General features: G+C 38.7%; 2 protein-coding genes across 7 annotated transcripts in view; one reads left to right on the top strand and one right to left on the bottom strand.

The window, feature by feature from the left end:
• Positions 1 to 580: 580 nt before the first annotated feature.
• trmt13 (tRNA methyltransferase 13 homolog) lies at positions 581 to 24637 on the top strand. 6 transcript variants are annotated; one of them, XM_073063398.1, is made up of 11 exons: positions 581 to 807; positions 2073 to 2119; positions 5666 to 5732; positions 10398 to 10457; positions 10559 to 10628; positions 13142 to 13248; positions 16457 to 16624; positions 16717 to 16789; positions 16886 to 16960; positions 21736 to 22144; positions 24436 to 24637. In XM_073063398.1, the coding sequence occupies exons 1-11, from the start codon at positions 655 to 657 to the stop codon at positions 24635 to 24637; spliced, it is 1431 nt and encodes a 476-aa protein (XP_072919499.1). In that variant the 5' UTR covers positions 581 to 654. The 6 variants fall into 6 exon arrangements, with proteins under 6 accessions (XP_072919499.1, XP_072919504.1, XP_072919500.1 ...); XM_073063403.1 differs by lacking the exon at positions 24436 to 24637 and adding an exon at positions 23136 to 23291; XM_073063399.1 differs by having other exon boundaries at positions 582 to 823; positions 5671 to 5732.
• A 219-nt stretch (positions 24638 to 24856) lies between these two features.
• lrrc39 (leucine rich repeat containing 39) overlaps positions 24857 to 27979 on the bottom strand; it is a 39351-nt gene continuing 36228 nt past the window's right edge. Inside the window, exon 9 of the mRNA XM_073063404.1 lies at positions 24857 to 24994. Coding sequence (XP_072919505.1) covers positions 24933 to 24994 — 62 coding nt within the window. The 3' untranslated portion in view covers positions 24857 to 24932. The remainder of the gene's footprint in view (positions 24995 to 27979) is intronic.

Here is a 27979-nt window from a genome sequence, read left to right as displayed (position 1 = left end):
TGACTCGCTTTCTGAACCCCACTGCTGATGAAGAGCATCTTGATGCTTTCATCGGTGGCTTCCCACCAGTGAACAGGGAAGAGGGATTTCAAGGTTGTCCAACCGGCATTCTTCCTCTCTAGTCCCTTAATGTTCTCTCGGGTTCGCAAGCTTGCCCTGCAGCTTCCCCTGCCTGCTCCCGTAGACGGCAGTAGGCTCGGAGGAGGCAGTGGTCAAAGAAGAAAACTTGACGATTGAGATATCGCTGTATCCCCAGCAGGAAGCGCGACAATCATTGCCACCCCTCGACCAAACAGACAAACCTAGGAGCCACCATGGCGACCACCCGCACTCCTGAAGGGAAGTCACATCAACCTCGACTTTGGCCGGGTACCATAAAGCGATGACACCGTTCTCCTCACACTGCACGCGTTCAAATGTGCCCATTTTATATCCATGGCATTACGATGAGCAATGTACTACACTTAACAGCGTGATCTCGGTGGAGAATACTCGCCGTTAGCGTCCCGAGAGGGCGGGGCGGAGCGGAGCCGGGCACCATCTGACCTCTGACGCATGCGCACTTCCTCGCTGACCGGCGGTGCCCGCTCGCTCCCACCCGCCGTACCTCGGCGTTGCTTGTTCCTCAGGCATAGCCTCCTCACCGAGCGCACCATGGGCGGCAAGGGGGCTGCAAATGGCATCGAGGCCCCTCTGCCAGGAAGATGCGGATATTTCGTGGCAAAGAAAAAGAGATACTGCAAAATGATCGTGGCAGAAGGGAAGCTGCTGTGTGGGGAACATGCGAATACAGCTTCAGACAGCAACGTATGACGAATCTTCAGTGAAGTATTTAGAAAAGTTTTTGCATTATCATCACTATACAACATTTTGGGTTAGGAAGTATAGTCAGGACGTATAAAGTTGGGTATAAACGACAAGATTCGGTTTGGTCATGTTTTAGACTGGGGTGGGCAGTTATGCTTTTTGTCAACACTAATTTATACTTAGGCTTTTTCGGCCTCTTTTTACATTGATACCATTAATAAACACATGACTACGTGTGCACTTCAATTCAAACATAAAAGTGATATAATTAATTTGGTAGGAGTGAAAGTATACTCTTAAAAATGTGCAGGAAAGAAGCATTTCAACTACCGGTAATTATTTGTGTAAGTTTATATTCAGTGCTTTATTTTTTTATTAGTACCCCTAAGTATTGTCTTTGATTCAGAGGAAAGTTTTACATTACCTTTTCAAACAAATACAATTATGTTGATATGAAAAGACTTTCCCTCTAGAGCTCTATACTAAATGGGTAGTGTGGAGGGTTATAGGTTGCACTGGGCTGAGAAGTGACAGAGTTCACCCTGGAAAAGTGTGAAGTGATTAGTTTTAGAAGGTAAAATTTGAAGGCAGAATACAAAGTATAATGGCAGGGTTATTATTGGTGTGGAGGAACAGAGGGATCTTGGGTCCACGTCCATAGATTTCTCAAAGTTACTGGATAAGCTAACAGGTTTGCTGGGAAGGCACATGGTGTGTTGGCCTTCATTAGTTGGAGGATTGAGTTTAAGAGCCCTGAGGTATTGTTGCAACTTTATAAAACCCTGTTTAAACCACACTTAGAAAATTATGTTTAGTTCTGGTTGTCTCATTATATGAAGGATCTAGAAGCTTTAGAAAGGGTGCACAGAAGATTTACCAGGATGCTACCTGGATTAGAGGGCATGGTCTTAGTTTGAGTGAGCTAGGGCTTTTCTCTTTGGAAAGAAGGAGGATGCCGGGTGTCTTGACAGAGGTTTACAAGACGCTAAGAGGCATAGATAGAATGGATAGCCAGAGAGACCTTTTCTAAGGATGGAAATGGCTAATACGGTGGAGGAGGGAGCCACAATTTTAAAGTAATTGGAGGAAAGTATGGGGGGGGGGGGAGATGTCATAGTTAAGTTCTTTATACAGAGGGCGCTGCTATCCCTGTGCTGCTTCCTACATTATAAACAGCTTAATTTGATGCTTTAGAAAGATGAATATTAAACAAGTTGGTTCATGAATAGCAGCCAGCATAGTGTTGACACTTTATTTCCTTCTAGGATGAAAACCAACGGAAAAGAATTCCATGTCCTCTGGACCCAAAACAGTAAGTGTTGTACATTTCCCCATTTTTGTATTTATGCAAATACACTGGACATTTTTTGCAGCCTTATACTGGACAACATTATTTCAGATCTTGAAAGCAACTGCACATTTCCCTGCTAGTCATGCACTCTCCTCAGATATATCACTCCTCCCCAAGGCTCCCTGTGTTATTTTTTTTTACAGATATATGGATTGCTCTGAGCAGGTAATTTTTACACAGCCTGAAAACTGTGTGGCACTTTAGTTCTTTTTGTAATAAGCATATCAAACAAATACAAACCACAACTCACAACACAAGTAAAAATGTCACAGTCAAAACAATAGCAAAATTGAAAGTCTTGACTAGACTGTGTCGGCATTCAACAGGGCAGCAATTTATTAAGTGTGAGCTACTGACTTGCATCCTCTGTTTATTATTATAATTTGTAACAATGTTATAACTTGAAACACTGACAATATAAATATGTTGAAGCTCTGAAATGTTTCAAAGTAAAGGTTGTGGTATGTTTATTATTTTGAAAATTTATGGAATATATTCATTAACACAATTACCAAGGACTGCAGTTGTTCAAGAAAGCACGTTGCCACTACCTTCAAAGGCATAAACACTGGACTTGCTAATGATGTTCAGATGTTGATAAATAAGGATAAAAAGACATTTACATTAATTAGATCATGAAGCTAATGTGTTATATTGTTACATTTTTATCTGCACTGACCACTCCAGAGTCTTTTGGAGATGACCACAAATGCAACCATTGGTACTGTTTTAGAATAGGGATTTATTGGACTTAAGTCCCTTTAATTTCCCAAGTGCCTTCTAATAATTGTTGTTAAATTCCTTGCTCATTTGACACTTAATTCGCTATTTTGAGAACTCAGAAATATAAGTATTTCTTTAAGTACTCAGTCATTTCCTGATTTCCCCATTACAAATTCTCTTGTCATTGTTTTTATGGGTTCCACATTCTTACCAGGCCTTTTACGTAGTTGTAAAGCTCAGGTTAAAAAAAAAAATTATTTCTAGTTCACTTTATTATTCTGTATTCTCTATTAATTGTTGTGGTGCGTGGCCAAGTGGTTAAGGCGTTGGACTAGCGATCTGAAGGTCGTGAGTTCGAGCCCCGGCCAAGGCAACGTGTTGTATCCTTGAGCACAATTGCTTCAGTCCACCCAGCTGAAAATGGGTACTGGCAAAATGCTGGGGGTTAACCTAGCGATAGACTGGAGTCACGCCACAGAAACCGGCATGAGCACCAGTCTGATGAGCCTATAAGGCTTTAACTTAACTCTTATCAATTGTTAAGAATACACATCATAGTCTGTTCCTTAGCCTTATTAATTACAAATCATCATATTTCTATAAGTATAGTAATTATGGATTGTCATTTCTTTAAAGTTTTGCTATTGTTTACCATTTGATTGAATTTGTCACTTTCCTCAGTAACATTCTTCAAATCTATTTTTTGCCGAGTGGCAAGTAATATTTACACTGCACAAGTCCTAGAAATGACCGTGTCTAACAGAAATATTCATTAGAGATATCAACATCTGATTCCCCCATCCACGACCCTAACCAAAATCCAAAAAGAACCAGCCACACAAATACTGTATCTACAAGAGCAGGCCTGAAACTAGATATCTGGATGTGAATAAACACTTTAATCATTCAGGCCTTGTGGAAATGACAGACAGGAAAAGACCAGCTAATCGATCAAGTTTGCCCCACTTATACAACCTTGTATAAGAAATACAATTCTTTTTTATCCTTGCCAGTTTTACATTACTGTCTGTGTCCAGATGGATATATTACTGTGAAAGCAGTTTGTCGTCCTCACTGCATTTCCTATTACTTCCCTTGGAATGGGATTCATCATTTTTATGATGAATTCTTCTGATAGTTCTAAGGGAACCATTATCTATATATTAGACTTCAAATCCATATAATATTTTGATGCTACACTAGTCTTATTTGCTAGTGTATTTGGTGAAGGGAATTTCCATAGGTTTGGTGGAGAGAAGAGAAAGAAGAATCTTGGACATTTTGTTAATTATTAATTATTATTTAGTTAATTATTTGTCTAATACATGTAAAGTTCAAAGCAAAAGATTCAAGGTGGGTTTTGCTGCTTGCCCACAGTGTTCAAGGACAATATCCACGTTAACCATTTTAGAAATTATACAAAAATGTAAGAGCTGGGAAGTTGATTGGTGAAAGAGAAAAAGGGCTGGAGAACTCAAGTCAAGTCACTTTTATTGTCATTTCGACCATAACATACAGTACATAGTGAAAATGAGACAACGTTTTTCAGGACCATGGTGTTACGTGACACAGTACAAAAACTAGACTGCACTAGGTAATAAAAAAAACACAGAGAAAGCTACACTAGACTACAGACCTACACAGGACTGCGTGAAGTGCACAAAAACAGTGCAGGCATTACAATAAATAATAAACAGGACAGTAGGGCAAGGTGTCAGTCCAGGCTCTGGGTATTGAGGAGTCTGATAGCTTGGGGGAAGAAACTTACATAGTCTGGTCATGAGAGCCTGAATGCTTCGGAACCTTTTCCCAGATGGCAGGAGGGAGAAGAGATTGTATGAGGAGTGCATGGGGTCCTTCATAATGCTGTGTCCTTGGCAGATGCAGCAGGTAGTGTAAACGTCTGTGATGGCGGGAAGAGAGACCCCGGTGATCTTCTCAGCTGACCTCACTATCCACTGCAGGGTCTTGCGATCTGAGATGGTGCAATTTCCGAACCAGGCAGTGATGCAGCTGCTCAGAATGTTCCCAATACAACCCCTGTAGAATGTGATGAGGATGGAGGGGTGGGAGATGGATTTTCCTCAGCCTTCGCAGAAAGAAGAGCACCAGAGGGAAGTGATGGGCAGATAAATAGATAAGGTGAGAGAGGGAAATGGGAATAGTGAAGGAGCAGCAGAGGATGAGGTGATCACAATTACCAGAAGTTCAAGAAATTGATGTTCATGCCATCTGTTTGGAGACTACCCAGACGGAATACAAGGTGTTGTTCCTCCAACCCAAGTATGGTCTTATTGTGGCAGTAAAGGAGGAGGCCATGCCCCGCCCAGCCCTTTATCTCTTTCACCAATCAACTTCCCAGCTCTTTACTTCACCCCGACCCCTCTTCTGGTTTCTCCTATCACTTTCTACCTTGTACTACTTCCTCTCCTTCCCTCCACCTTCTTATTCTAACTTCTGATCTCAATTTTCAAGCCTTGATGAAGGGTCTCAGCCTGAAACGTTTACTGTTTACTCTTCTCCATAGATGCTGCCTGGCCTGCTGAGTTCCTCCAGCATTTTGTGTGTATTAAAATGTTTTTATTTTAATACACACAAATACACCAAAAGGTTCATTTTACTTGTAGGCCAAGTCAAATCCCATTCCTTTAGTAGTCGTCTTCTGTTACCTTTCAGTCGTTGTCTTTTCAAAAATTAGCAAGATGAGAAAGATAAAATATTGATCTGTTTCTAGTTGAAGTTAGATTCTTAATAATCTAATGTCAAACTACAATTTTTTTCCAGTACAGTTGATAAAGATAAACTAGAAAAGCATCTGAAAAAATGTAATTCAAGGGAAAAACCAAAACCTGTAAGTTGTTATTTTTCTTTTTTCTACATGAAATACTATTACATTTTATTTTCAAAAACTGTATAAAATCTGCAATGTTCATTTAAGCATTAATATTTTAAAATAGTTGTGATGTAAAGTATTCACTTATTTTCATCGTGTCACTAAAAAGTCAGGGTATTGCCACACTGAAACTATGCACTTACAACAGGCACTTACAGTAGTCTTTAAATTAGTAGGTTACAACTATGTTGGAAAATGTATACAAATTAACTAAATGTTTGAATGTTAAAACCAAGATCTTGTGGAAATGCAAATATTAGTTCCGATTGAATTGTACTTCCATTTCTCTAGATCAATCACAAAGAAATTTTGAGTGGCTAAAATTGTTCTGTCAGTCAAGGAACCTGCAGACTATTGAGTCTCATATCAGTATAGGGAAGTGATTCAGGTCGATTTTTAGGGATAGGATTTATGAGTATTTAGAAAACCATGATATAATTGGGGACAGAGAGTGGGTTAAGTTATGTCTTACTAATTTGTTTGCGTTTTTTAAGGAAGCGACAGAGGTGATTCTCTGTAGATTTTAGCAAGGTATTTGACAGGTCCATCATGGTAGGCTCATCCAGAAGGTTAAGATGGGTGGGTGTGATGTTGAATCAGGTTCCCGGGTCCAGAAAGTGAGAGGGGAAATACACTGACTTTGAACAGGTATATTTATCATATATTTACAAACAGTAAAAATTTTACCAAACGTTCATGTTCCTCAAGTTATAGACACTACAAAGCTGAATTTTCAACAAACATACTTGGCTAAAACCACGCACAGAGCATACCTTACCAATGGTCATGTGCATCACTTGCCTTAAACAAAAGAAGTGAGACATAATCTCTCACACATGCTTCCTATGTACCCTGGTTATTTGAAACTGGACACCAGGCAGCTATCCAATGGGAAAAGCAGCTGCAATTTCTAAACTAACCAATCACAAAGTCACTTTTGACGATCAGAATAAGGCATGGCCCCCACAGGAAACATGGTAACTTGGCCATTTGGATTCGAAATTGGCTTGGCATAGAAGACAGAGGGTAGTGGTTGATGGGACTACTGTGGGTAGGTATCTGTGACCAGTGGCATTCTTCAGGGACCTCTGCTGTTTATGACCTGATTGAAAATGTGGATGATTGGGTTAGTAAGTTTGCAGATTATGCAAAGATTGGTGGTGTTGTGGATAGCATAAAAGATTGCCAAAGAATATAGCAGGATATAGGCCAATTGGACATGGGCTAGAGAAATGGCAGATGGAGTTAAAGCTAAATGTGAGGTGTTGCTCTTTGGGAGAACAAATATAAAGTGACATTATGCTATTAACGGTGAGACCCTTAACATTGTTGGGGTACAGAGTGATCCTGGGTCCAGGTCCATAGCCCCATGAAATTGGCTGCACAGGTTGATGGGGGATTAAAAAAATGTCTATGGCATGCTTGCTTTATTCGTTGAGATATTGAGTTCAGGAATCAGGAAGTTGCGTTGCAGCTTTATAAAACTCTAGTTAGGGCCACATAGAATCATAGAAAACCTACAGCACAATACAGGCCCTTCAGCCCATAAAGTTGTGCCGACATGTCCCTACCTTAGAAATTACTAGACTTGCCTATAGCCCTCTATTTTACTAACCTCCATGTACCTATCTAAAACCCTCTTAAAAGACCCTATTGTATCCGCCTCCACCACCGTTGCCGGCAGCCCATTCCACGCACTCACCACTCTCTGAGTAAAAAAAAACTTATCCCTGACATCTCCTCTGTACCTACTCCCCAGCACCTTAAACCTGTGTCCTCTTGTGGCAACCATTTCAGCCCTGAGAAAAAGCCTCTGACTATCCACACGATCAATGCCTCTCATCATCCTGTACACCTCTATCAGGTTACCTCTCATCCTCCTTCGCTCCAAGGAGAAAAGGCCAAATTCACTCAACCTATTCTCATAAGGCATGCTCCCCAAACCAGGCAACATCCTTGTAAATCTCCTGTGCACCCTTTCTATGGCTTCCACATCCTTCCTGTAGTGAGGGAACCAGAACTGAGCACAGTACTCCAAGTGGGATCTGACCAGGGTCCTATATAGCTGCAACATTACCTCTCGGCTCCTAAATTCAATTCCACGATTCATGAAGGCCAGTACACCATATGCCTTCTTAACCACAGAGTCAACCTGCGCAGCTGCTTTGAGCATCCTATGGACTCGGACCCCAAGATCCCTCTTCTGATCCTCCACACTGCCAAGAGTCCTACCATTAATACTATATTCTGCCATCATATTTGACCTACCAAAATGAACCACTTCACACTTATCTGGGTTGAACGCCATCTACCACTTTTCAGCCTAGTTTTGCGTGCTATCAATGCCCCGCTGTAACCTCTGACAGCCCTCCATACTATCCACATCACCTCCAACCTTAATGTCATCAGCAAACTTACTAACCCATCCCTTCACTTCCTCATCCAGGTCATTTATAAAAATCACGAAGGGTAAGGGTCCCAGAACAGATCCCTGAGGCACTCCACTGGTGACCGACCTCCATGCAGAATATGACCCATCTACAACCACTCTTTGCCTTCTGTGGGCAAGTCAGTTCTGGATCCCCAAAGCAATGTCCCCTTGGATCCCATGCCTCCTTACTTCCTAAATAAGCCTTGCATGGGGTACCTTATCAAATACTGAAATCCATATACACTACATCTACTACCCTTTATTCATCAGTGTGTTTAGTGACATCCTCAAAAAATTCAATCATGCTCATAAGGCATGACCTGCTCTTTACAAAGCCATGCTGACTACTCCAAATGTTCTTAAATCCAGCCTTTCAGGATCTTCTCCATCAACTTACCAACCACTGAGGTAAGACTCACTGGTCTATAATTTCCAGGGCTATCTCTACTCCCTTTCTTGAATAAAGGAACAACATCTGCAACCCTCCAATCCTCCGGAACCTCTCCTGTCCCCATTGATGATGCAAAGATCATCGCCAGAGGCTCAGCAATCTCCTCCCTCGCCTCCCACAGTAGCCTGGGGTACATTTTGTCTGGTCCTGGTGACTTATCCAACTTGATGCTTTCCAAAAGCTCCAGCACATCCTCTTTCTTAATTTCTACATGCTCAAGCTTTTCAGTCTGCTGCAAGTCATCACTACAGTCACTAAGAGCCTTTTCCATAGTGAATACTGAAGTAAAGTATTCATTAAGTACTTCTGCTATTTCCTCCAGTTCCATACACACTTTCCCACTGTCACACTTGATAGGTCCTATTCTTTCACGTCTTATCCTTTTGCTCTTCACATACTTGTAGAATGCCTTGGGGTTTTCCTTAACTCTGCCTGCCAAGGCCTTCTCATGGCCCCTTCTGGCTCTCCTGATTTCCTTCTAAAGCTCCTTCCTGTTAGCCTTATAATCTTCTAGACCTCTAACATTACCTAGCTCTCTGAACCTTTTGTAAGTTTTTCTTCTTGACTAGATTTATTATAGCCTTTGTACGCCATGGTTCTTGTACCCTACCATAACTTCCCTGTCTCATTGGAACGTACCTATACAGAGCTCTACACAACTATTCCCTGAATATTTGCCACATTTCTTCCGTACTTTCCCTGAGAACATCTGTTTCCAATTTGAGCTTCTAATTTCCTGCTTGATAGCCTCATAATTCCCCTTACTCCAATTAAACACTTTTCTAACTTGTCTGTTCCTATCTTTCTTCAATGCTATTGTAAATGAGATAGAATTATGATCACTATCTCTAAAATGCACTCCCACTGAGAGATCTGACACCTGACCAGGTTCATTTCCCAATACCACATCTGGAATATTGCATTCTATTCTGCCCTATCTTAGGATGGATGTGAAACCTTTGGAGTAAGTACAGAAGATGTTTACCAGGTTGCTGCCTGGATTAGTAAGCCTGTGCTATAAAGAGAGATTAGGCAAATTTGGGTTGTTTTCTCTGAAACAGCAGGGACTGAGTAGAGATCTGAAAGAAGTCTATAAGATTGAGGCATAAATAGACAGCTGATATCTTTATCCCAGGGTCAAAATGCCTAATACTAGAGGACATATATTTAAGGTGAAAGGGCACAAGTTCAAAGGAAATTGGCCGAGCAAGTTTTCTGCAATGATCTGCCAGGGGTAGTAGTGTTGGCAAATATGGCAAGGGTGTTTAAGAGGCTTTTAGACCGGCACATTGATATGTAGAGAATGGAGGAACATGGACATTGTTGGCAAAATGGATTAGTTTAGTTAGGCATTTAACTAGTTTAGTAAGTTCAGCGGACCGTCATGAGCTATAGTGCATGTTCCTGTGCTGTACTGTTCAATATTCTATGTTAAAAATTGAACATGAATCAGTTTAATGTTCCATTTTCGTTTTTAAGTAGATTCTCATTAGTGTTGATCATGACATGAAGTTCCTTACAACGGTGAGCTACAAAGTATTTTGCAAATAGATAATAGGTAGGTAGTGAAAAGTTGTGACAAATTGGAGATGAGGTACAGATCAACTTTGATTCAATAGATGACTTTTTAATTTCTTATCAGAAAAGGTTCTTGATGTTTCTAATTATATGCATGATTAATAAGCTTGAAAGAAGCAAAGTTTAAATATATATAGTTAATTTCTGTATTTTCTTATTTCAGATTTATTATAGTAAAGGTATCAATGGGGGCTTTGAGGATTCAGTAAAGGGAACTAAACAGGTATAGCTTTCTGTTCTGTGAAAATCAATAAAATATCGCCTATATGATAAAATTAGTTCTTCAGCAAAGCAACTTAATTTATTACTCAATATTATTTCAAGGTTTCAATTTGTGCTTTGTCCAAAGAAGAATTGGAGAAAATGATCAGAAAGCTGGTAAAAGTAACCAACAGTAAGTAAAATATACAACAAAAGAAAAAAATATCTAATTCTCATAGGGGTGATGACAAAGGTTTAAATGCAAGACAAAGGTAGATTAGCAGAATTTTCACAATATGCACCTTTTGTTTAAAATACTGTTTGAAGCCTTTGTGAATTTTATCCTTTCATGTAATGGGATACAGATTGGAGTGTTTTTTGGTATTTGAACAATCAATGGGTTATTGGTTTTAATGAAATATAATAAAACTCTTAATCTGTACATTGAACTTATTGTGCTCTGGGCACAACATCAAGTTTTTAGAAAAAAGTAACTTTGTGCCAATAAACTAAAATTGCATCAGTCTATTTTCATAACTATATGCTTAAAGGATCCTAAAAAGGTGTATAAATCTAGGCAATATTGTATGTAAATTAATTTATTCACCTGTACCAGATTCCTAGCATATGGTGATAAGACCACAGTAAATACAATAAAGTAAATTTATCAATCCTACTTTCCTAGTTGTGAGATATAAAGAGTGTTACAACACTGCAATGAAAATTTTGGTAAAAGTGAAGTCAGTGTCATTCAAGGTGAACCTAGTCCAATAATTAGTCATACCTCACACAAAGGAAGACACAACTGTTTAATCATAGAAGCAGTATATAAAAGTTGCTGTTTTTTTTAGCCCCATAAAAAAAAGTTTCCTCACTATTGATTCCATTGTTTTCTCTGTATGATAAATTAAACTGTACCTGTTTTATAGCCCTGTTTGAGGACTATCCTTTATATTTCATCATACACCACATTTCCCATCAGCATCCCTGCCTCATTCTACGTGCTGCTGAAAGTCTCAACTATGCTTTTGTTATTGTTAGTCTCTAATTTTCTACTTCTCATAAATTTCTTTTTTCTAAATAGTATAAGGTCCCACACTGCCATTACTTCATTAAATACACGAAATGTGTTGCTTCTCTAGTGTGTTTTTAAATCATGCGTGTATAGTAGACAAACAAATTGGAGCAAAACCTGACATTTGTACCTGCAGACAAATTTACTGTGTTGATGGAAGTGACATTGAAAATGTCCACAGTCAGAGACCAATGGCAAATTTCAAATCTACAAAACCAAATCTGAAACATACTGAATAGTTTAATCAATTGCACATTAAAATATAATGACTTCCAGTTTCTAATGCATTAAGTTTAAATTTTTTAATGTGTTCTAATTCTTAGAGTCTGGAATATTTATGTAGGGTTCTCCAACACACAACTCCTATAGCTCTATCTTCCTCCAGCTGTTGCTCTCTTGCACCAAAACTGCTCTGTGCCTTCAAATATACAAGCCATTAACTCTGAAATTTTCTTCATTTCTCCCCTACTCCTTCAACATAACTCTATTTAATATGTCCCACTTACTGAGCTTTTAATCATCCTACCTACATCTCCTTTAATATTAATTTCCTTTATTATACTTTTTAAAAAATAAGTGGAAGGAACAATGTGGTTGACTTTTAACTCTTTGAAATGGGCCAGCAAGCCACTCAGCATTATCATGCCTCTACATTCAAGCAAAGCATAAAATTGGATGGCACTGAATTCAGCAAAGCAAAGTTACTTTCAACCCAGTTGAATTTTCCTCATGAACATCTAGTAAGAATAAACACTGGTTCATCCTGTGCTTCTTCCATGCTTCTTGATATTCCTTACCCCATTTCTAACAAACCTGAACTGCTGTGTACATTTATACTAATTCTTTGCATCTTAGGTGACTTGACACGCAGAATTCTTTCAGGTACCTTTTAACACAAATGATATAAAACCATGGATACACAGATCCCAGTTACCCACAGTTAATGCTATGAAGCTAACTTTCCTGAAATCATAAACCTACCAACTTATCAATACATCAGTTATTTATGCGCTAAGTGATTGTCTCCATCTGGTCTACAAGCTTCCTTGAAGTAAGCAGCTTACCCAGCGTTGTATGTTTTGAAACAACCAAGTTAAATAATCCATGGTTTTATACTGCACCTCTTCTGCAATAAGACAGATGCTATGACGCAACATCCTGCTTGCTACAAGCAGTGCATCTATTAGCAATTTGCATGCTGAGTTTTTTTTTCAATTTTAAGTTGATATTGCTTCCATTTACATTTTAAAAATTGAAGACAGGTGCCAGTTTATGGCCAGAAGCCTAACAATCAGTATTAGTTGGAAGTTTTAACACAACTGTTTGATCTTTACAAGTAGCAGCTGAATGTACCTCTGCATAGAGGAAATTCATTCTAGAAGTAAGCAGAGGAAATCTGTCTCAGCTGGATTACAGTAATGCAGTTAGAGGAAGTTGTACTAAATTGTTAAAGGCTCCATCGAGATCAAGATTAGGTATAGTGTACTTTGGTCTGTTCATGGAAAATGCAGTTGTGATTTTCTTTGCATGTTGTGAAAGCTTGACAATAAATAAGATCGGCACATTTTTTAAATTTAAGTAAAACTATTTGTAATTCATATTTTTATAATGTTTTTGTTAATTATCTTTAGATTTGGATTCTCAGCTAACTGATCGAACATCAACCCATAGAGCATTTGAGGAAGCTCTGAATGATTCAAAAAATGGAGAATATGCCTTTAAGCATTTGAAGCAGAAGGTAGGATATGGAGATGAATGACTTGAATTAAAAACTCAAATGTATATGTATGTGCTTGGGTGGTGTGTAACTTGTAAGTTCAACCATGGAAGTTGCTAATTGTGCTACAACCAATGCAACAATTATTGATTACATAAAACAAGCAACAACTGTTGCAACTGAGGGAGATGTCTCCTGCATTTTCATACATGGATTCCGATTGTAGAGAAGATTTTTAAAATAAAACTAATGTTTTCAAAAATCATGAATTTTCATCGGACACAGAAGTCATTTGGAGAATATCGCTAAAATCTTGAACCGTGCTGAGCAAGCCTATTGTCTCATTATATGAGAGTTATTCCAGCCTTGGATAAATATTAATCCTTAGAGTTTAAAAAAAGTCATGATATACACAGGAATTGTATTAATCTGTTTATCCCTTCTAGTTTGTTCTACCATTTATTGAGATCATAGTTGATCAGTAATCAGAATCAAGTTTAATATCACCGGCATATGTCATGCGAAAACAGAAATAAAAAAGCAGTGAGGTGGTGTTCATGGGTTCAGTGTCCATTTAGAAATCAGATGGTAGAGGGGAAGAAGCTGTTCCTGAAGCGTTGAATGTATGCCTTCACGCTCCTGTACCTCTTTCCTGTTGGTAGCCATGGGAACAAGGCATGGCCTGGGTGATGGGGGTCCTCAATGATGGACACTGCCTTTTTAAGGCATTGTTTCTTAAAGATGTCTTGAATACTACGGAGTCTAGTGCCCATGATGGAGCTAACTAAGTTTACAACTTTCCGCAGCTTACTTCATTCCTGTGCAGTAGCCCCCCCACCCCCCACCCTCATACCAGACAGTGATGCAGCCAGTTAGAATGCTCTCCACAGTACAACTGTAGCTGCTTTATGTATAACACGGTATAACTGCTTTATGTGTTTTCTCTCGTATATCTTATAACAACTGGTTGAGAAAATTCTTTCATTTTAGTTGTTAACTGTGATTTTTCATAGGAGACGTTTACCACCCTTACAATATAGAAATGTAACTTTGAATATGATTCTACCTGTTACGTTGTACTCCTCAAAATTTCCCAACTGGTAGAAATATTTTATTTTAAAAAATAGTTAGCTACTATTTTGTCAATTTTCTTCAAATTCGTTCTTGATTTTCTATATTAACAGTGTAACCTTGGTTTGTGTAAACTTTGCATATATTTAAATCCATTTACCATAGTTTGCCCATTTATTTGTATCTCTGATTTTCTGCTTTATTTATTAATAAATGGCAAACATTGGTGCTTGGCTCTATTGCATCATATTTGCCTCAACTACATGATATAGGACCCTTAACAGCTGTTTACAGCTGTCAAGTTTGCTGTGTACTGTTTTGGTCCCCGTGTTATAGGCAAAACATAGTTAAACTGGAAAGAGAGTTGAAAAAATCTGAGGATGTTGCCAGAACTAGAGAGCCTGAGTTATAAGGAGAGGATGACTAGATCTATTCTTTGGAGCATAGGAGAATGAGAGGTAGCCTTATAGAGGTTAATAAAATTATTAGGGGTGTAGATAAGGTGGGTGGTAACAGTTGAAAAACTTAAGGTGTAGAAATTTTGGGGTGAGATGAGAAAGTTTTGAAAGAGACTTGAGGGACAACTTTTTCATGCAGAGGGTGGTCACTATATGAAATGAGCTGCCAGAAAACGTGACTAAGGCAGGTACAATAGTATCATTTAAGAAGCACTTGGATGTGTACTGTACATAAAGGAGCAAAGCTTGTATGGATATAAGCTGCTCATACAACATTGGGACTAGCTAGCTGAGCACCATGATAACAGGGATTCATTGGGCCAAAGAGCCTGTAACCATGCCGTATTGCTCCATGACTCTGACAGAGGGATCTTGACATCCAGTTTCTTAGCTCCATGAAAGTGGCTGCACAAGTTGATGGCATGTTTGCCTTTAATAGTCAAAGCATTGAGATCAAGAGTTGGAAGTTACATTGCAGTTTTATCAAACTGGTTGGGTTGCAGTTTGAGTATTACATTCAATTCTAGTTGCTCTATTGTAGGAAGGATGTGAAGGGTTTGGTGAGGGTATTGAAGAAGTTTACCAGTATGCTGTCAGAATTAGAGGACATGTGCTACAGATGTGCTGGGTTGGATAAACTAGGGTTGCTTTCTCTGGAACAGCAGAGCCTGACAGAATTTTATAAAATTATGGGAGGCATAGATGAGTAATCAATGGATATCTTTTTTCTAAGGTCCAAATGTCTTGCCTTTTAAGGTAAGAGGGGGAAAGTTCAAAGGATATGTCTGGGACATTTTTTTTATATTTACACAGAACAGTGGGTGCCTGGAATGCTCTGCCAAGGGTGGTGGTGGAGGCAGATATGACAGGCATTTAAGTGGCTCTTAAGCATATGAATATGCGGAGAATGCAAGGTTATGGATTATGTGCATTCAGAAGTAATTGGGTGTCATTAGCTAAATTAGTTCAACACTATATCATGGCCCAAAGAGCCTATCCCTGTGCTGTACTGTCCTGTGTTCCAACTAGTTACATCCTGTCACTTAAGTATTTGCTCTAGCTTCTATCCCTTTATCAATTTCCTAACTAATTCAGTAATTTCCTCCTCGGCCTCATGAAATTCAACTTTAGATAACAATCACTCAAGAAGGTCTTTATGAATTATCTCCTGGAAGTCCCTAATAACTTGTAGTTCATTTGTCGCTTCTAAAATCTTGGAAAAGATTCATATGCATTACTGCTTTTGTATAGAACTATCTGAAACTCTTATCAATTGAACATTGTCAGGTGTTCATCCACTTCATGGTAAAAAATGTAGTCATTTCCCCAAAACAGATGATGTGTTGACAAGTGATTTCATGGGTTGCTTTCACTTGCCTTGCTTAAAAAAACAATGTGCAATTTTCCAAACAGGGGGAAAAAAACAATGGCTTACCACACCATTACTTTCATTTGGGTAATATTAATTGTTATCTCCCAGAAAAGTTTATTACTATTGCAAATGATCGTGGTAAATAGCATTTCTGTTATAACTCTGATAGGTGTTAGCTAATGTCAGAAACTGGAGATTAAACCTGAACCTTGTACTATTGCCAAACTATTTAGTAAATAAAGCATCTGAGCCATATGTAATAGAAATTATTAACTTTTTTTAATTTTTGATTGTGTTGTTAACCCATACAGTACTGAATATATTCTAGGCTTCACTCGCTGGTAACTTGGAAAGACTGGGCTTACTAGGATCTAACAGATGTTACGTTGAGTTTGGTGCTGGTCGAGGAAAATTGTCTCATTGGATAGATCTTGCCTTGAAAGGTTCTGAGAATGTTCACTTCCTCCTTGTGGAAAGGGCTACTACTCGTTTCAAGGTAATAGTTTTCTAGAATTAGATAAGAAATAGCAATGATCTTCTACAAAAGTTTTAAAATTCTTTGAATAAATATGGCATTTTCTTTTAAAGGTAGATGGTAAGCACAGGCATCAAGGCTCAACATTTGAGCGGCTTCATATTGACATAGAAGATCTCAACCTAAGTAAGTGCTGTTTCAATTTTGCACACATGCATAGAATATATTTTTCTTCTGTTAAAATATTATAAATTTTGTTTAATAATAGTAACATCATTGCAGGTAATGTGCCTCTTCTAGCAAGTGAAAAGTTGCCAGTGGTTGGAATTGGCAAGCATTTGTGTGGAGCTGCAACAGGTATGAATGGCTTTAAAATAAATCCAAATGTCAAAAAGAGGTAAACATTTATTGTTTATCAGTATGAGGCACCTTTTTAAATTTGTGCTTTAAAATGCTGACTTTTAGGATGGTGCCCTCTAGTGATGTCCCAAGGCAAGTAATTATTGTTTATTAATTTGTTCCTTTCTGTGCCTTGTGGCACATTGGATGGCAACCTTGCTGTTTCTTCAGCAGTTTTTGTCTGTTTTTCAAGGCTAAGTTGCTAGCTCGATGTTGAACCCAGCATGAATGGAAAGTAAGCAAGGAGTCGGCCAATTCAAACCCAGGACAATTTGCCTCAGAAGTCCAGTGTGGATGCCACTACATCACTGACTAGCCACATTTATTAAGTGATCATCCTAAATTAACAATGAATCAGGAGAAACTTTACAATTATGATGCTCAAAATTTTATTCAGTATTACAAATATACAGGACTAATTTAGTATCAAAATATATCATGATTCTGAAACTGACAAATTACAGAATTATAGAGTGAAAATCATACAGTACAGAAATTGCAAGGGTAAAAAAATGCTGATGGGAGTTATGTACAGGCCTCTGAACATTAGCTACAAGAGGAAACAAAGAAGACATGTAAAATGGGCAATGTAAGTGTTCATGGGAGATTTCAATATGCAGGTAGATTGTGAAAATCAGATTGGTGCTGGATCCCAAGAGAAGGGATTTGTAGATGCCTATGAGACTTTTTTTAAGAAGAGCTTGTGGTGGAATAGTCCATTAGGGAAAAGATATTTCTGAATTAGCTATATGTAATTAACTATGTTTGATTAGGGAGTTTAAGGTAAAGGAGCCCTTAGGAGGCAGTGATCATAATATGATGGCATTCACCCAACAGTTTAAGAGGGAGAATTAAAATCAGATGTATCGGTATTGCAGTGGAGTGAAGGGAACTACAGAGGTGTTAGAGGAGAGTTAGTTGGCCAGAGTTGATTGGAAAAGTACACTAGCATGGATGATGGTAGAGAACAATGATTTAAGTTTCTGGAAGTAATTTGGAAGATGCAAGATTGGTTCATTCCAAAGAAGAATAAGCATTTTGAAGGGAATGGCTGATAAGGGAAGTCAAACACAGCATAAAAGGAAATGAGGGCATATAATATAGCAAAAATTAGTGGAAAGCTGGAGGATTGGAAGCTTTTAAAAACCAACAGAAGGCAAAAAGAGCAATAAGGACTGAAAAGATGAAATATGAAGGAAAGCTAGCCAATAGTATAAAAGAGGAATGCTAGCAAGTAAAAGAGAGACAGGAGTAGACATTATACTGCTGGAAAATGATGCTGGAGAGGTAATAATGGGGAACAAAGAAGTAGCAGATGAACTGACTAAGTATTTTGTGTCAATTTTTACTGTGAAAGGCTACCAGCAGCAATTCAGAAATTTGGAAGTGTCAGCGAACAGAAGGAAGGGGGGCAGAAAAAAATGAAATTATAGGCCAGTTCACCTGACTCCAGTGATTGGCATGATGTTAAAGCCCATTATTAAGGATAAGGTGTCGGCATACTCAGTTATTTGATTAAATAGGCCAAAGTCAGCATGGTTTCTTTAAGGAGAAATCCTGCCTGACAAATCTATAGGAATTGTTTGAGGAAATAATAGGCACGACGTGCAAAGGAGAGTCGGTGAATGTTGTTTACTTGGATTTTCAGAAGGCCTTTTACAGAGTACTGCACAATAGGCTGCTAAACAAGGTAAGAGCCTTTGGTATTACTGGGAAAAATACTAGCATGTATAGAAATTTGGCTGACTGGCAAAATGCAAGGAGTAGGAATAAAGGAGGCCTTTTCTGGTTGGCTGCCAGTGACAAGTGCTATTCCACGTCTTTTTGTGTTATTTGTCGATGATTTGGATGATGAAATTGATGGTTTTCTGGCTAAGTTTGCATATCAGCTGTCAATCAGTAAGCTTGTGCAGGAAGGCACAGAGTCGACTGTACTTCCTTAGAAGGTTGGCGTCATTCAATGTCTGTAGTGAGATGCTGAAGATGTTCTATAGGTCAGTTGTGGAGAGCGCCCTCTTCTTTGTGGTGGCGTGTTGGGGAGGAAGCATTAAGAAGAGGGACGCCTCACGTCTTAATAAGTTGGTAAGGAAGGCGGGCTCTGTCGTGGGCAAAGTACTGGAGAGTTTAACATCGGTAGCTGAGCGAAGGGCGCTGAGTAGGCTACGGTCAATTATGGAAAACTCTGAACATCCTCTACATAGCACCATCCAGAGACAGAGAAGCAGTTTCAGCGACAGGTTACTATCGATGCAATGCTCCTCAGACAGGATGAAGAGGTCAATACTCCCCAATGCCATTAGGCTTTACAATTCAACCGCCAGGACTTAAGAACTTTTTAAAAGCTATTATTAATGCTTTTTGAGATAGTGATTTAGATGCATATCATATTTTTTTACTGAGTTAAGTATTGTATGTTATTAGTTTTGCTACAACAAGTGTATGGGACATAGGAAAAAAAGTTGAATTTCCCCATGGGGATGAATAAAGTATCTATCTATCTATCTAAAGACCTTAGCCTCAATATCTCCTTGTGCAATGGAATCCTCTGGATTTCCTCAGTTGCAGACCCGTCAGTTCAGATTGGCAACAGCGTCGTCTTCACAATCTCTATCAGCACAGGAGCACCACAAGGTTGTGTGCTTAGCCTCTTGCTCTACTTACTTTACACTTATGACTCTGTAGCTAAGCACAGCTCCAATGCCATTTAAGTTTGCTGAAACACCACTGTCGTTGGTTGAATCAAAGGTAGTAATGAATCAGCATATAGGAGGAAGATTGAAAATCTGGCTGAGCAGTGCCACAATGATGACCTCTTACTCAATTTCAGCAAGACTAAGGATAGGATTATTGACTTCAGTAGGAAGAAACCAAAGGTCCATGAGCCAGTCCATATTGGGAGATCAGAGGTGGAGAGGGTCAGCAACTTTAATTTCAGACAACCAGTCCTTGGCCCAGCACATGCATACAATTATGAAGAAAGCATGGCAGCACCTGCACCTCCTTAGAAATTTGCGAAGATTTGCCATGACATCTAAAACTTGTGCGGTGGAGAGTGTATTGACTGGCTGCATCATAGCCTGGTATGGAAACACCAATGCTCTTGAATGTAAAATCCTACAAAAGTCCAGTCCATCAGAGGTATAGCCCTCCCCACCATTGAGCACATCTACATGGAACATTGTTGCAAGAAAATCGCATCGGTCATCAGGGACCCCCACCACTTGTGTCATGTTCTTTTCTCACTGTTGCCATCAGGAAAATAAAAGAGCCTCAGGACTCAAACCACCAGGTTCAGGAGTAGTTATTACCCTTCATCCATCAGGTTCTTGAACCAGAGGGGTAACTTTACTTGACCCAAAACTGGATTGTTCCCACAACCTATAGACTCACTTTCATGGAGCCTTCATCTCATGTTCTCGATATTTATTCACTATTATTTATTTATTTTTGTATTTGCACAGTTTATTGTCTTTTACACACTGGTTGTCTGCCCTGTTGGTGTGGTAGTCCATTGATTCTGTTATGTTTATTGGATTTATTAAGTATGCCCACAAGAAAATAAATCTCAGGGTTGTATATTATAACACATGCACTTGATACTAAATTTACGTTGAACTTTCAGTCTGCAGAAGAACTGGAGCAGACTAGGAGATTAGGCAAAGCAGTGGCAGATGAAATACACTGTATGGTCATACACTTTGGTGAAAGGAATAAAGGCATAGACTGTTTTCTAAATGGGGAATGGCCTAATTTTGCTCCCATGTCTTATGAGCCCTTAATCCACAATGTTCAGGCCAACCATTTTGCTCCTCCACGTTAGTCCATTTGCCCACATTAGGTCCATATCCAATTTAAGTGCCTGTCTAAGTTAATTTAAGTGCCTGTTTAAATGTTTCTTAAATATCATGATTGTATCCTACTCTACCACCTCCTCTGGAAGAAAATTCCAGATATCAATACTGTGTTTCTCCATAAAGGCATTTTCTTGATGTGTATGACCAATCAAGACTCTTTGCATCTGTCTGGTAAGCTATCAAGACTCCAAGTAGGAGTTGGGGTCTGCTATCATATCATGTGCCCTCTTGGACATTTCTAACAGTCTTTAACAAGTCACATATCTTTTAAAATGTCTTTGATAATCAGAGAGATTATAAAAATTATTACAAAAGTTGTAACTTAAGTATTGTATAAAATTAATTTAAAACATCTTTTTCCACACGTTAGCAACCCCATTCGGGAGAATAGAGTTGCTATTTGTTTATCACAGTTTCCCAGCATCATCATGAAAATCAGATAAAAAGTTCACGTAAAACCTTCGTAAACCTTTGGCACATAATTACTTAAACACTAGACTTTAATGGAGAGTCAAGCAATGGAACAAGTAGTGAGAACGTATCAGACATTCACACATCTGCTGATGGCTAAGATACAAAGATCTTGTAGTTAGCAGTTCCTCAGCTATAAATCAGCAAAATTCTGGTCACTTGTGTATTTTCTTGCATGTGTAATTAGATGGTGAAAAAGCAAAGTGAAGCTTTAAAAATGAAACATGTTTGTGGGTAGATAGACTGATCTGCTAACCTGGATTTCTTTTTAGTATAATTATCAACTGTCAGCTGGTAGAAAGTTACTTGAATTCATGTTGAGATACCCCAGTTGCATATAAATAGCCCCAAATGTAAAAACTGGGAAAATTAAATCTATTAAAATGCTGGTCTTTTTAAATTGGACAGATCTTGCACTGAGGTGTATGTTAAGAAGTTATAAAACCAAACAGGAGGATGCTGTCGAAGAACCCCTGAAGAAAAGATCCAAGGGTGAAATGGAGACAGGGGAACACCCTTTGAATCTTCCTAACTGTACTGTTCTGAACACTTCAAATGGACTGTCAGTACTTGGTATTGCCATTGCACTATGCTGCCATCACAAGTGTGAGTGGAAGCATTATGTGGGCAAAGAATTCTTCTCTTCACATGGTCTTGGTGCAGAGGATTTTAATATATTTCAGCGTTTGTCAAGCTGGGCCACCTGTGGCATGAAAAAGCATTCCATTGACATTAGTGAAGTAGAATTTGGCAATGCAGATGAGAAACTGCATCTGGAAGACCACAACTTTGAGGAGGAAAGTTCTGCATATGAAGGGTATGTATCAAATCTTGAAATATTATTGTTATACACTGGTTTAAAGTTAGAGTGATAAATGCTAGTTCTGGAAAAATCTGGTGGGGGGCATTAAGGTATATATGTATTTTTAATTGCTTGATTAACTGGAATACTTGGGTGCAAAATATAGTTTAATTGCTGGACACAGTAATACTAAAAGTTGTATATGGATGAGCATACTTGGGATTTTGTTGATTAAGAGGACTGTGGCCTTGGAATGGGTATGATTCAATTCACTAAAATGACACCTTGGTTATAATGTGTTCTAAGGAGAAGTTGCAAAAATTATTTTTTATTGCCTGAATAACATAACAAGCAACTTAATTGAGATTTAAGATAATTTCATTGGATAAAGAAGAAAAGACAATTCAGAAGACTGGAGCAGAGGGACACAATCTTAAATTAGAACATGGATGGTTACACACACCAGCAGATAACATAAAAGGAAGAGGAGCTTTGGCAAATTTCTCTTCTCTGGAGCAGGAGCACAGAAACAAACCACTGCTCCTGGTATTATTTTAGCTGGTACTGTTGTTAGAGAGTTAATGGTTCATGCTAAGGATACCTTTATCTTTCTTGTTCAGAATAATTTTACTGAAATTCCTAATTATTCAATTTAACAATTGTAAGCATTTCAGCTCCATTGAGTCATTATATCATACCTACATTTTAGAATGCCTTTAATTACCAACAATGATAACAAAATCAACTATTAGACCTATTACATAACAGTACAAACCACTGATGTACAACTGAAATTATCTGTTTACATTTAAAGATATATGCACTGCAGTTCCTAGTGCACAGATGGCTATCAATCCTTTCACCCTTTTATATTCTGGCTGTTCAAGTCGTCATTAGGACCCCTGGAGCATGTGAAGCAGGTTTAGTGTTGTGCTAGTTTCATGACATTGTAGTTTTCTCCTGCTTTGGCCTTTCGCTTGAATAATCCTTTCTTTAATCATTTAAGTTTGGAAAGTTAACACCACCAAATCAAGGACCTTGTAATGACTAGCAACAAACTCTACAGGAATCAAGAAAACCTTGTCTGTGCAAGGACAATTCAGGAAACGGGATGGATGAAACAGAGGAACTCAAGGGACTTCAGAGTGGCTAGGTTTGACAGGTGCTGTGCTGTAGATTAAGGAAAGTGCTAGGCTACAGGTTAACCAAATGTGATGTAATATGGTAATTAGCTATGGTATCAAGTAATGTACATTTATCAATAACCTGCTCAAAATATTTAAATTATCATCTCAACTATAAAATTAAGTAAATGAAAAAGTGTTTGTAATATTTTTAGAAATTCAATTTCCAAAAAATGAGCATTTTCAGGTAGTTTACACAGATTGGTTTATAAATATCTTTCAGTTCAGTGATTATTCTTTGCATTGGAAAAATTGCTAAATAATAGTGTGGAAGAGTGTTTAATCATCCAAGCTAATTCCCAGACTTTCATACATGAGGCTGTTGCAACAATCTTCAACACTTGTAGTGTATTGAAGGTACACAGTGAGTTTCACTTATCATAATATCAAAATCAAATTAGAAGCTTCCTTTGCTTCTGGTACAACATTGTGTGTACTATTTACAAGATGTATTACAGCATCTCTCAAGCTTCTTTGTTATCATATCTTTATTTTACGTACGTAGAGATGCAGTGTGGAACAGGCCCTTCTGGCCCAATGAGTTGCACTGCCCAGCAACCCATCTATTTAGCCTTGGCCTAATCACAGGACAATTTATAATGACCAAATAACCTACTAACTGGTACATCTTTAGACTGTGGGAAGAAACTGGATCACCTGGAGGAAACCCCATATAGTCACAAGAGAACATACAAACTCCTTACAGATGGCACAGGAATTGAACTCCAAACCCCAACACCTAACACTGTAATAGTCATGCTAACCAATATACTACAACCTAAAAAGATGGGCAACTTTTATGTCACCATCTCCTGGACATTTAAGATTCTACCTTGGAAAGAAATTTCTACCAGGCAACAATGTGCAAGTATGTTTATCAATTCAACTGAAACACTTCAAAAGGACTGTCCTTCCCATTTGCATCTATATTCCATGCAAAATCCACTTTAGAGTTTTAAGTTTCCTGTGAGTAGCGTTCCAGGTAATGGCAAATTATTTTGGGACATTATTGTGTAAAGCAAGGGAAGAAACTAAAGGTGGATGCTTTCACTGAATTATAAGTACAAACCAACCAATTTTATTTTACAGCTGAATCACTTTTTAAATTTTAAATCCCCTCAGAATACTGAATGTAGAGGAAAGGGAACACGTGGGACGCCTGTGCAAACTGTTGATAGACCATGGCCGGATCTGGTATTTGCAGCAGCAGGGATTTGATTCTACTTTGCAGTATTACACCAGCACCAGCATCTCACTGGAAAATGTCCTGCTCACAGCTATTCCCCATCCAACAATTAAACAAACTGAGGACTCTGAAATATGATTCAATGTTTTTTAAAGAAATGAGAACTGTTAACAACAATATTTGTAAAACAACATGTTCCATTCATTAATCATTAGTCCTTGATTCTCTTTGTTTGTCACATACAATGAATTGAATAAAATGCAGCTGTGGGGTTTTTCTTTTATGTTTTTGATGGTTGACGTAAAAAGTTCTTGCATTTCATAAATTCACAAGTTTCAAAGAATCCGGCCAGGTTCACGCAAGTGTTCATCGTTTAAATTTGCATTATGTTATTTTAATACAGTATTTGCTTTGTGGCAGTGGTAACATGATTTTAATTGAATATTTCAGCTTCATTTGTAACTGACAGTGCTGAGTTACAAGTTTCAGTTTTGCCTGAAAGAGAGAAAAATATGTTTGGATTTTGGAGTTTTATGTACAGTATTCAGTAGGTATTTCCTGTCTTGTATATGTAGTCAAAACATTTTTTAATAAGCATTTACAGTTTCATTCTTAAGTTGCACAAAAACTAATTTCACTGAGTCTTTTTTTACTGGCTATAACTTAGTATAAAATTGTAGTATAGTTTTGTGATTTTTCCACAAAACAAAATGATTTAATCAATAACAAAATTAACTAAGTTAAAACTATCAACAGTACTATACAATATTATTAAGGAAGAAAGATTGTTATTATTGAAATATACTGTGACTATATGGCATTGCATTTATTAACTTACATCTGCTTTACCTCAAGATTTAAACGTGTACGATTTCCACTCATGTCTGTCTTCCACTCTGGTAGTTGCTGTACATCTCTCATCTTCCTTGATAGGTAAGTTTCCAGAATGACGTTAAACTAGGTATTTAAATAACACTACAGCAAGTGTTTAGATACCATTTCCAGGATACTCTGTGTAAGTGTGGCTCATGAATGGCATAGAACCTACTTGCCCACAAAGTCTGAAGCCTGGAGTATTTAGAAGCAATTAGCTAACCTAAGGTAATAAGCTAAGAATTGTGTTTCAGTGGTGCTGTCCCAACCAACTTGCCTTGAGCAAAACAACAAATTTCACAATATGTCAGTGATAATAAGTCTGATTCTGATACTGAGAACCAAAATCCAGTTCCACTCATGTCTTGATCTCAATTACTTTAGCAAAGGGATCCAAACTTCCATATGCTAGATCTTCTATCCACCATGACGTAACTGATACCTGCAGCTCAATCTTTAAAGGCAAAAGTGACAGTTGTTAGTTAAGCCTGTCACCCCCACTGTGGCATAGGCTGCTAATAGCAGCTCACCAGAATCATCTCTCTTAGGCCAGTCTTTCAAGTTGTCCCTAGGTGTAGCCCATCATCTTGGTGTCAGCTTCAAGGTTGTGTTGCCAGGTGATCTTCAGCGGGCATCTCTTCCACTTTCTCTGGGGATGTTTTGTAAGGGTCTGCCTGGTGATGTTGATACTTGGCTTACACAGCACGTATCCCATCCATCCCCAACTTCATTTCCTTAATTCTTTCTCCACTGTGTTCACTGCCATCGATCAGTGTTGCTTATGACTTCTGGCTAGCGTATCTGGAGGATTTTTTTCACAGACAGCTATTAATAAAAGTCTGCACTTTCCTGATAGTCTTTGTTGTCCTCCAAGTCTGCCCTGTACAGAAGAACTGACCACAAGTTGGAGTTGAACAGCCTGATCTTAGTGTGCTATGACAGCTCCTTCAAGGACCAGCTGTACTTGAGCTGGGTGAAGGCTGCCCTAGCTTTGCCAATGGGTGCTGCCCTGTCTGTAAATGACACTGCTTCTACTTCCTCAAGTGAACGTCCCTTGAAAGTGTCTGGGTCACTGCAAGTTGAGTTGATCTTGGGGATTTTTTTCCTCTTTGGTTATCAAGTCTGTTTTTTTTCCCCTTGTGGGTGTTGGACAGGAGAGTTATATCGTCAGCAGAGTCCAGGTCATCCAGTTGTTTACATAGGATCCACTTCATCCCATTCCTTTTCTGTGCCGTAGATGGCTTCATGATCTAGTCTTTGACCAGAAGGTACAGGAAAGGGGACAGCAGGCAGCGTTGTGTGACTCCTTTCTTCATCTAAAAGTGAGTGGTGAGCTGTCCACCATGGTTGACTCTGCAGGACATTCCCTCGTACGAATTCTTGATCAGTCTGACCATCTTGCCTGGTACTCCATAGTGCCCCAGGATTCTCCAAGGTCTCTCTGTCTATACTGTCGAATGCTTTTTCATAATTGATGTTAATGTACAGAGATGAATTCCACTCAAGTGACTGCTTGATTATGTGTGTAATGTGGATATTTGGTTAGTACATGATCTATTCTTGTGGAACCCTGATTGTTCATATTTTTAAGAGTGTGATGCCTCTGTAATTGGAGCAGTTGCTAAAGTCACCCTTTGGAATCTTGACAAAGTAGCCCTTTTTTCCAGTCTGTTGATACTTTCTCTTCTTTCCAGGTCTTCTGAAAGAGAGGGTACAGCATCTCTGCTGTAGTGTCTACATCTGCCCTGGGAGCTTCTCCAGGAATGTTGTCTGGACCAGCTGCTATACCATTGTTTAGCAGTTTTGTTGCTTTCCTGATCTCTCTGGTAGGCTTGTCGCAGTTTATAGGCAGGACAATATTGGCTGGAGGGATGTCATTTGGGTTTAGAGTTGTGAGTCTGCTCAACAGATCTTCAAAGTGTTCAGCCCACCTGCAGCTGCTGCTCTGTCCCCACTATGCCTTTCCATCCTTGTCCTTGACTGGCTTCTCAGGCTTACTGTACTTGCCAGACAGTTTCTTGGTGGTGTTGTACAGCTTCCTCACGTTGCCACGTAAAAGTATTCAGCCCACAAAGTTTGTTCACATAAATGAATATTACAAGCAGAGATTTGGATCAACTTAACTGCGAATTTTTATTTGTGAATCACATGCTCCTTTTTTTCCACGATAGAACCCAAAAAACAGGGAAAATTGTAAAGCATGAAAAACTAAAAACTCAACTGAAACATCAGCAGTTCAAAAGTATTCATCCCCCTTTGCTCAATACTTAGTTGAACCACTTCTCACAGCTATTACAGCCAGTGGTCTTTTGGATAAGTCCCTTAGCTTTGCACAACATAACAGCAAGATTTGCCCATTCTTTCTTGCAAAATTGCGCGGGGTTAATTGGGGGAATGGCAGTGGACGACAATCTTGAGGTCTTGCCAGAGATACTCGATTGGGTTAAGGTCAGGACTCTGACTGGGCCACTCAAGAACATCAATTTTCTTCATCTAAAACCACTCCATGGTTGCAATGGAAGTGTGCATTGGGTCATTGTGCTGCTGAAACCAAACGTCCTACCCAGTTTAAGCTTTCTGGCAGAGGTGAGCATACTTCTATCCAGG

The sequence above is a fragment of the Hemitrygon akajei genome, chromosome 12 (genome assembly GCF_048418815.1).
Source record: "Hemitrygon akajei chromosome 12, sHemAka1.3, whole genome shotgun sequence".
Lineage (NCBI taxonomy): Eukaryota > Metazoa > Chordata > Chondrichthyes > Myliobatiformes > Dasyatidae > Hemitrygon > Hemitrygon akajei.
This window is presented reverse-complemented; position numbering and strand designations above follow the sequence as displayed.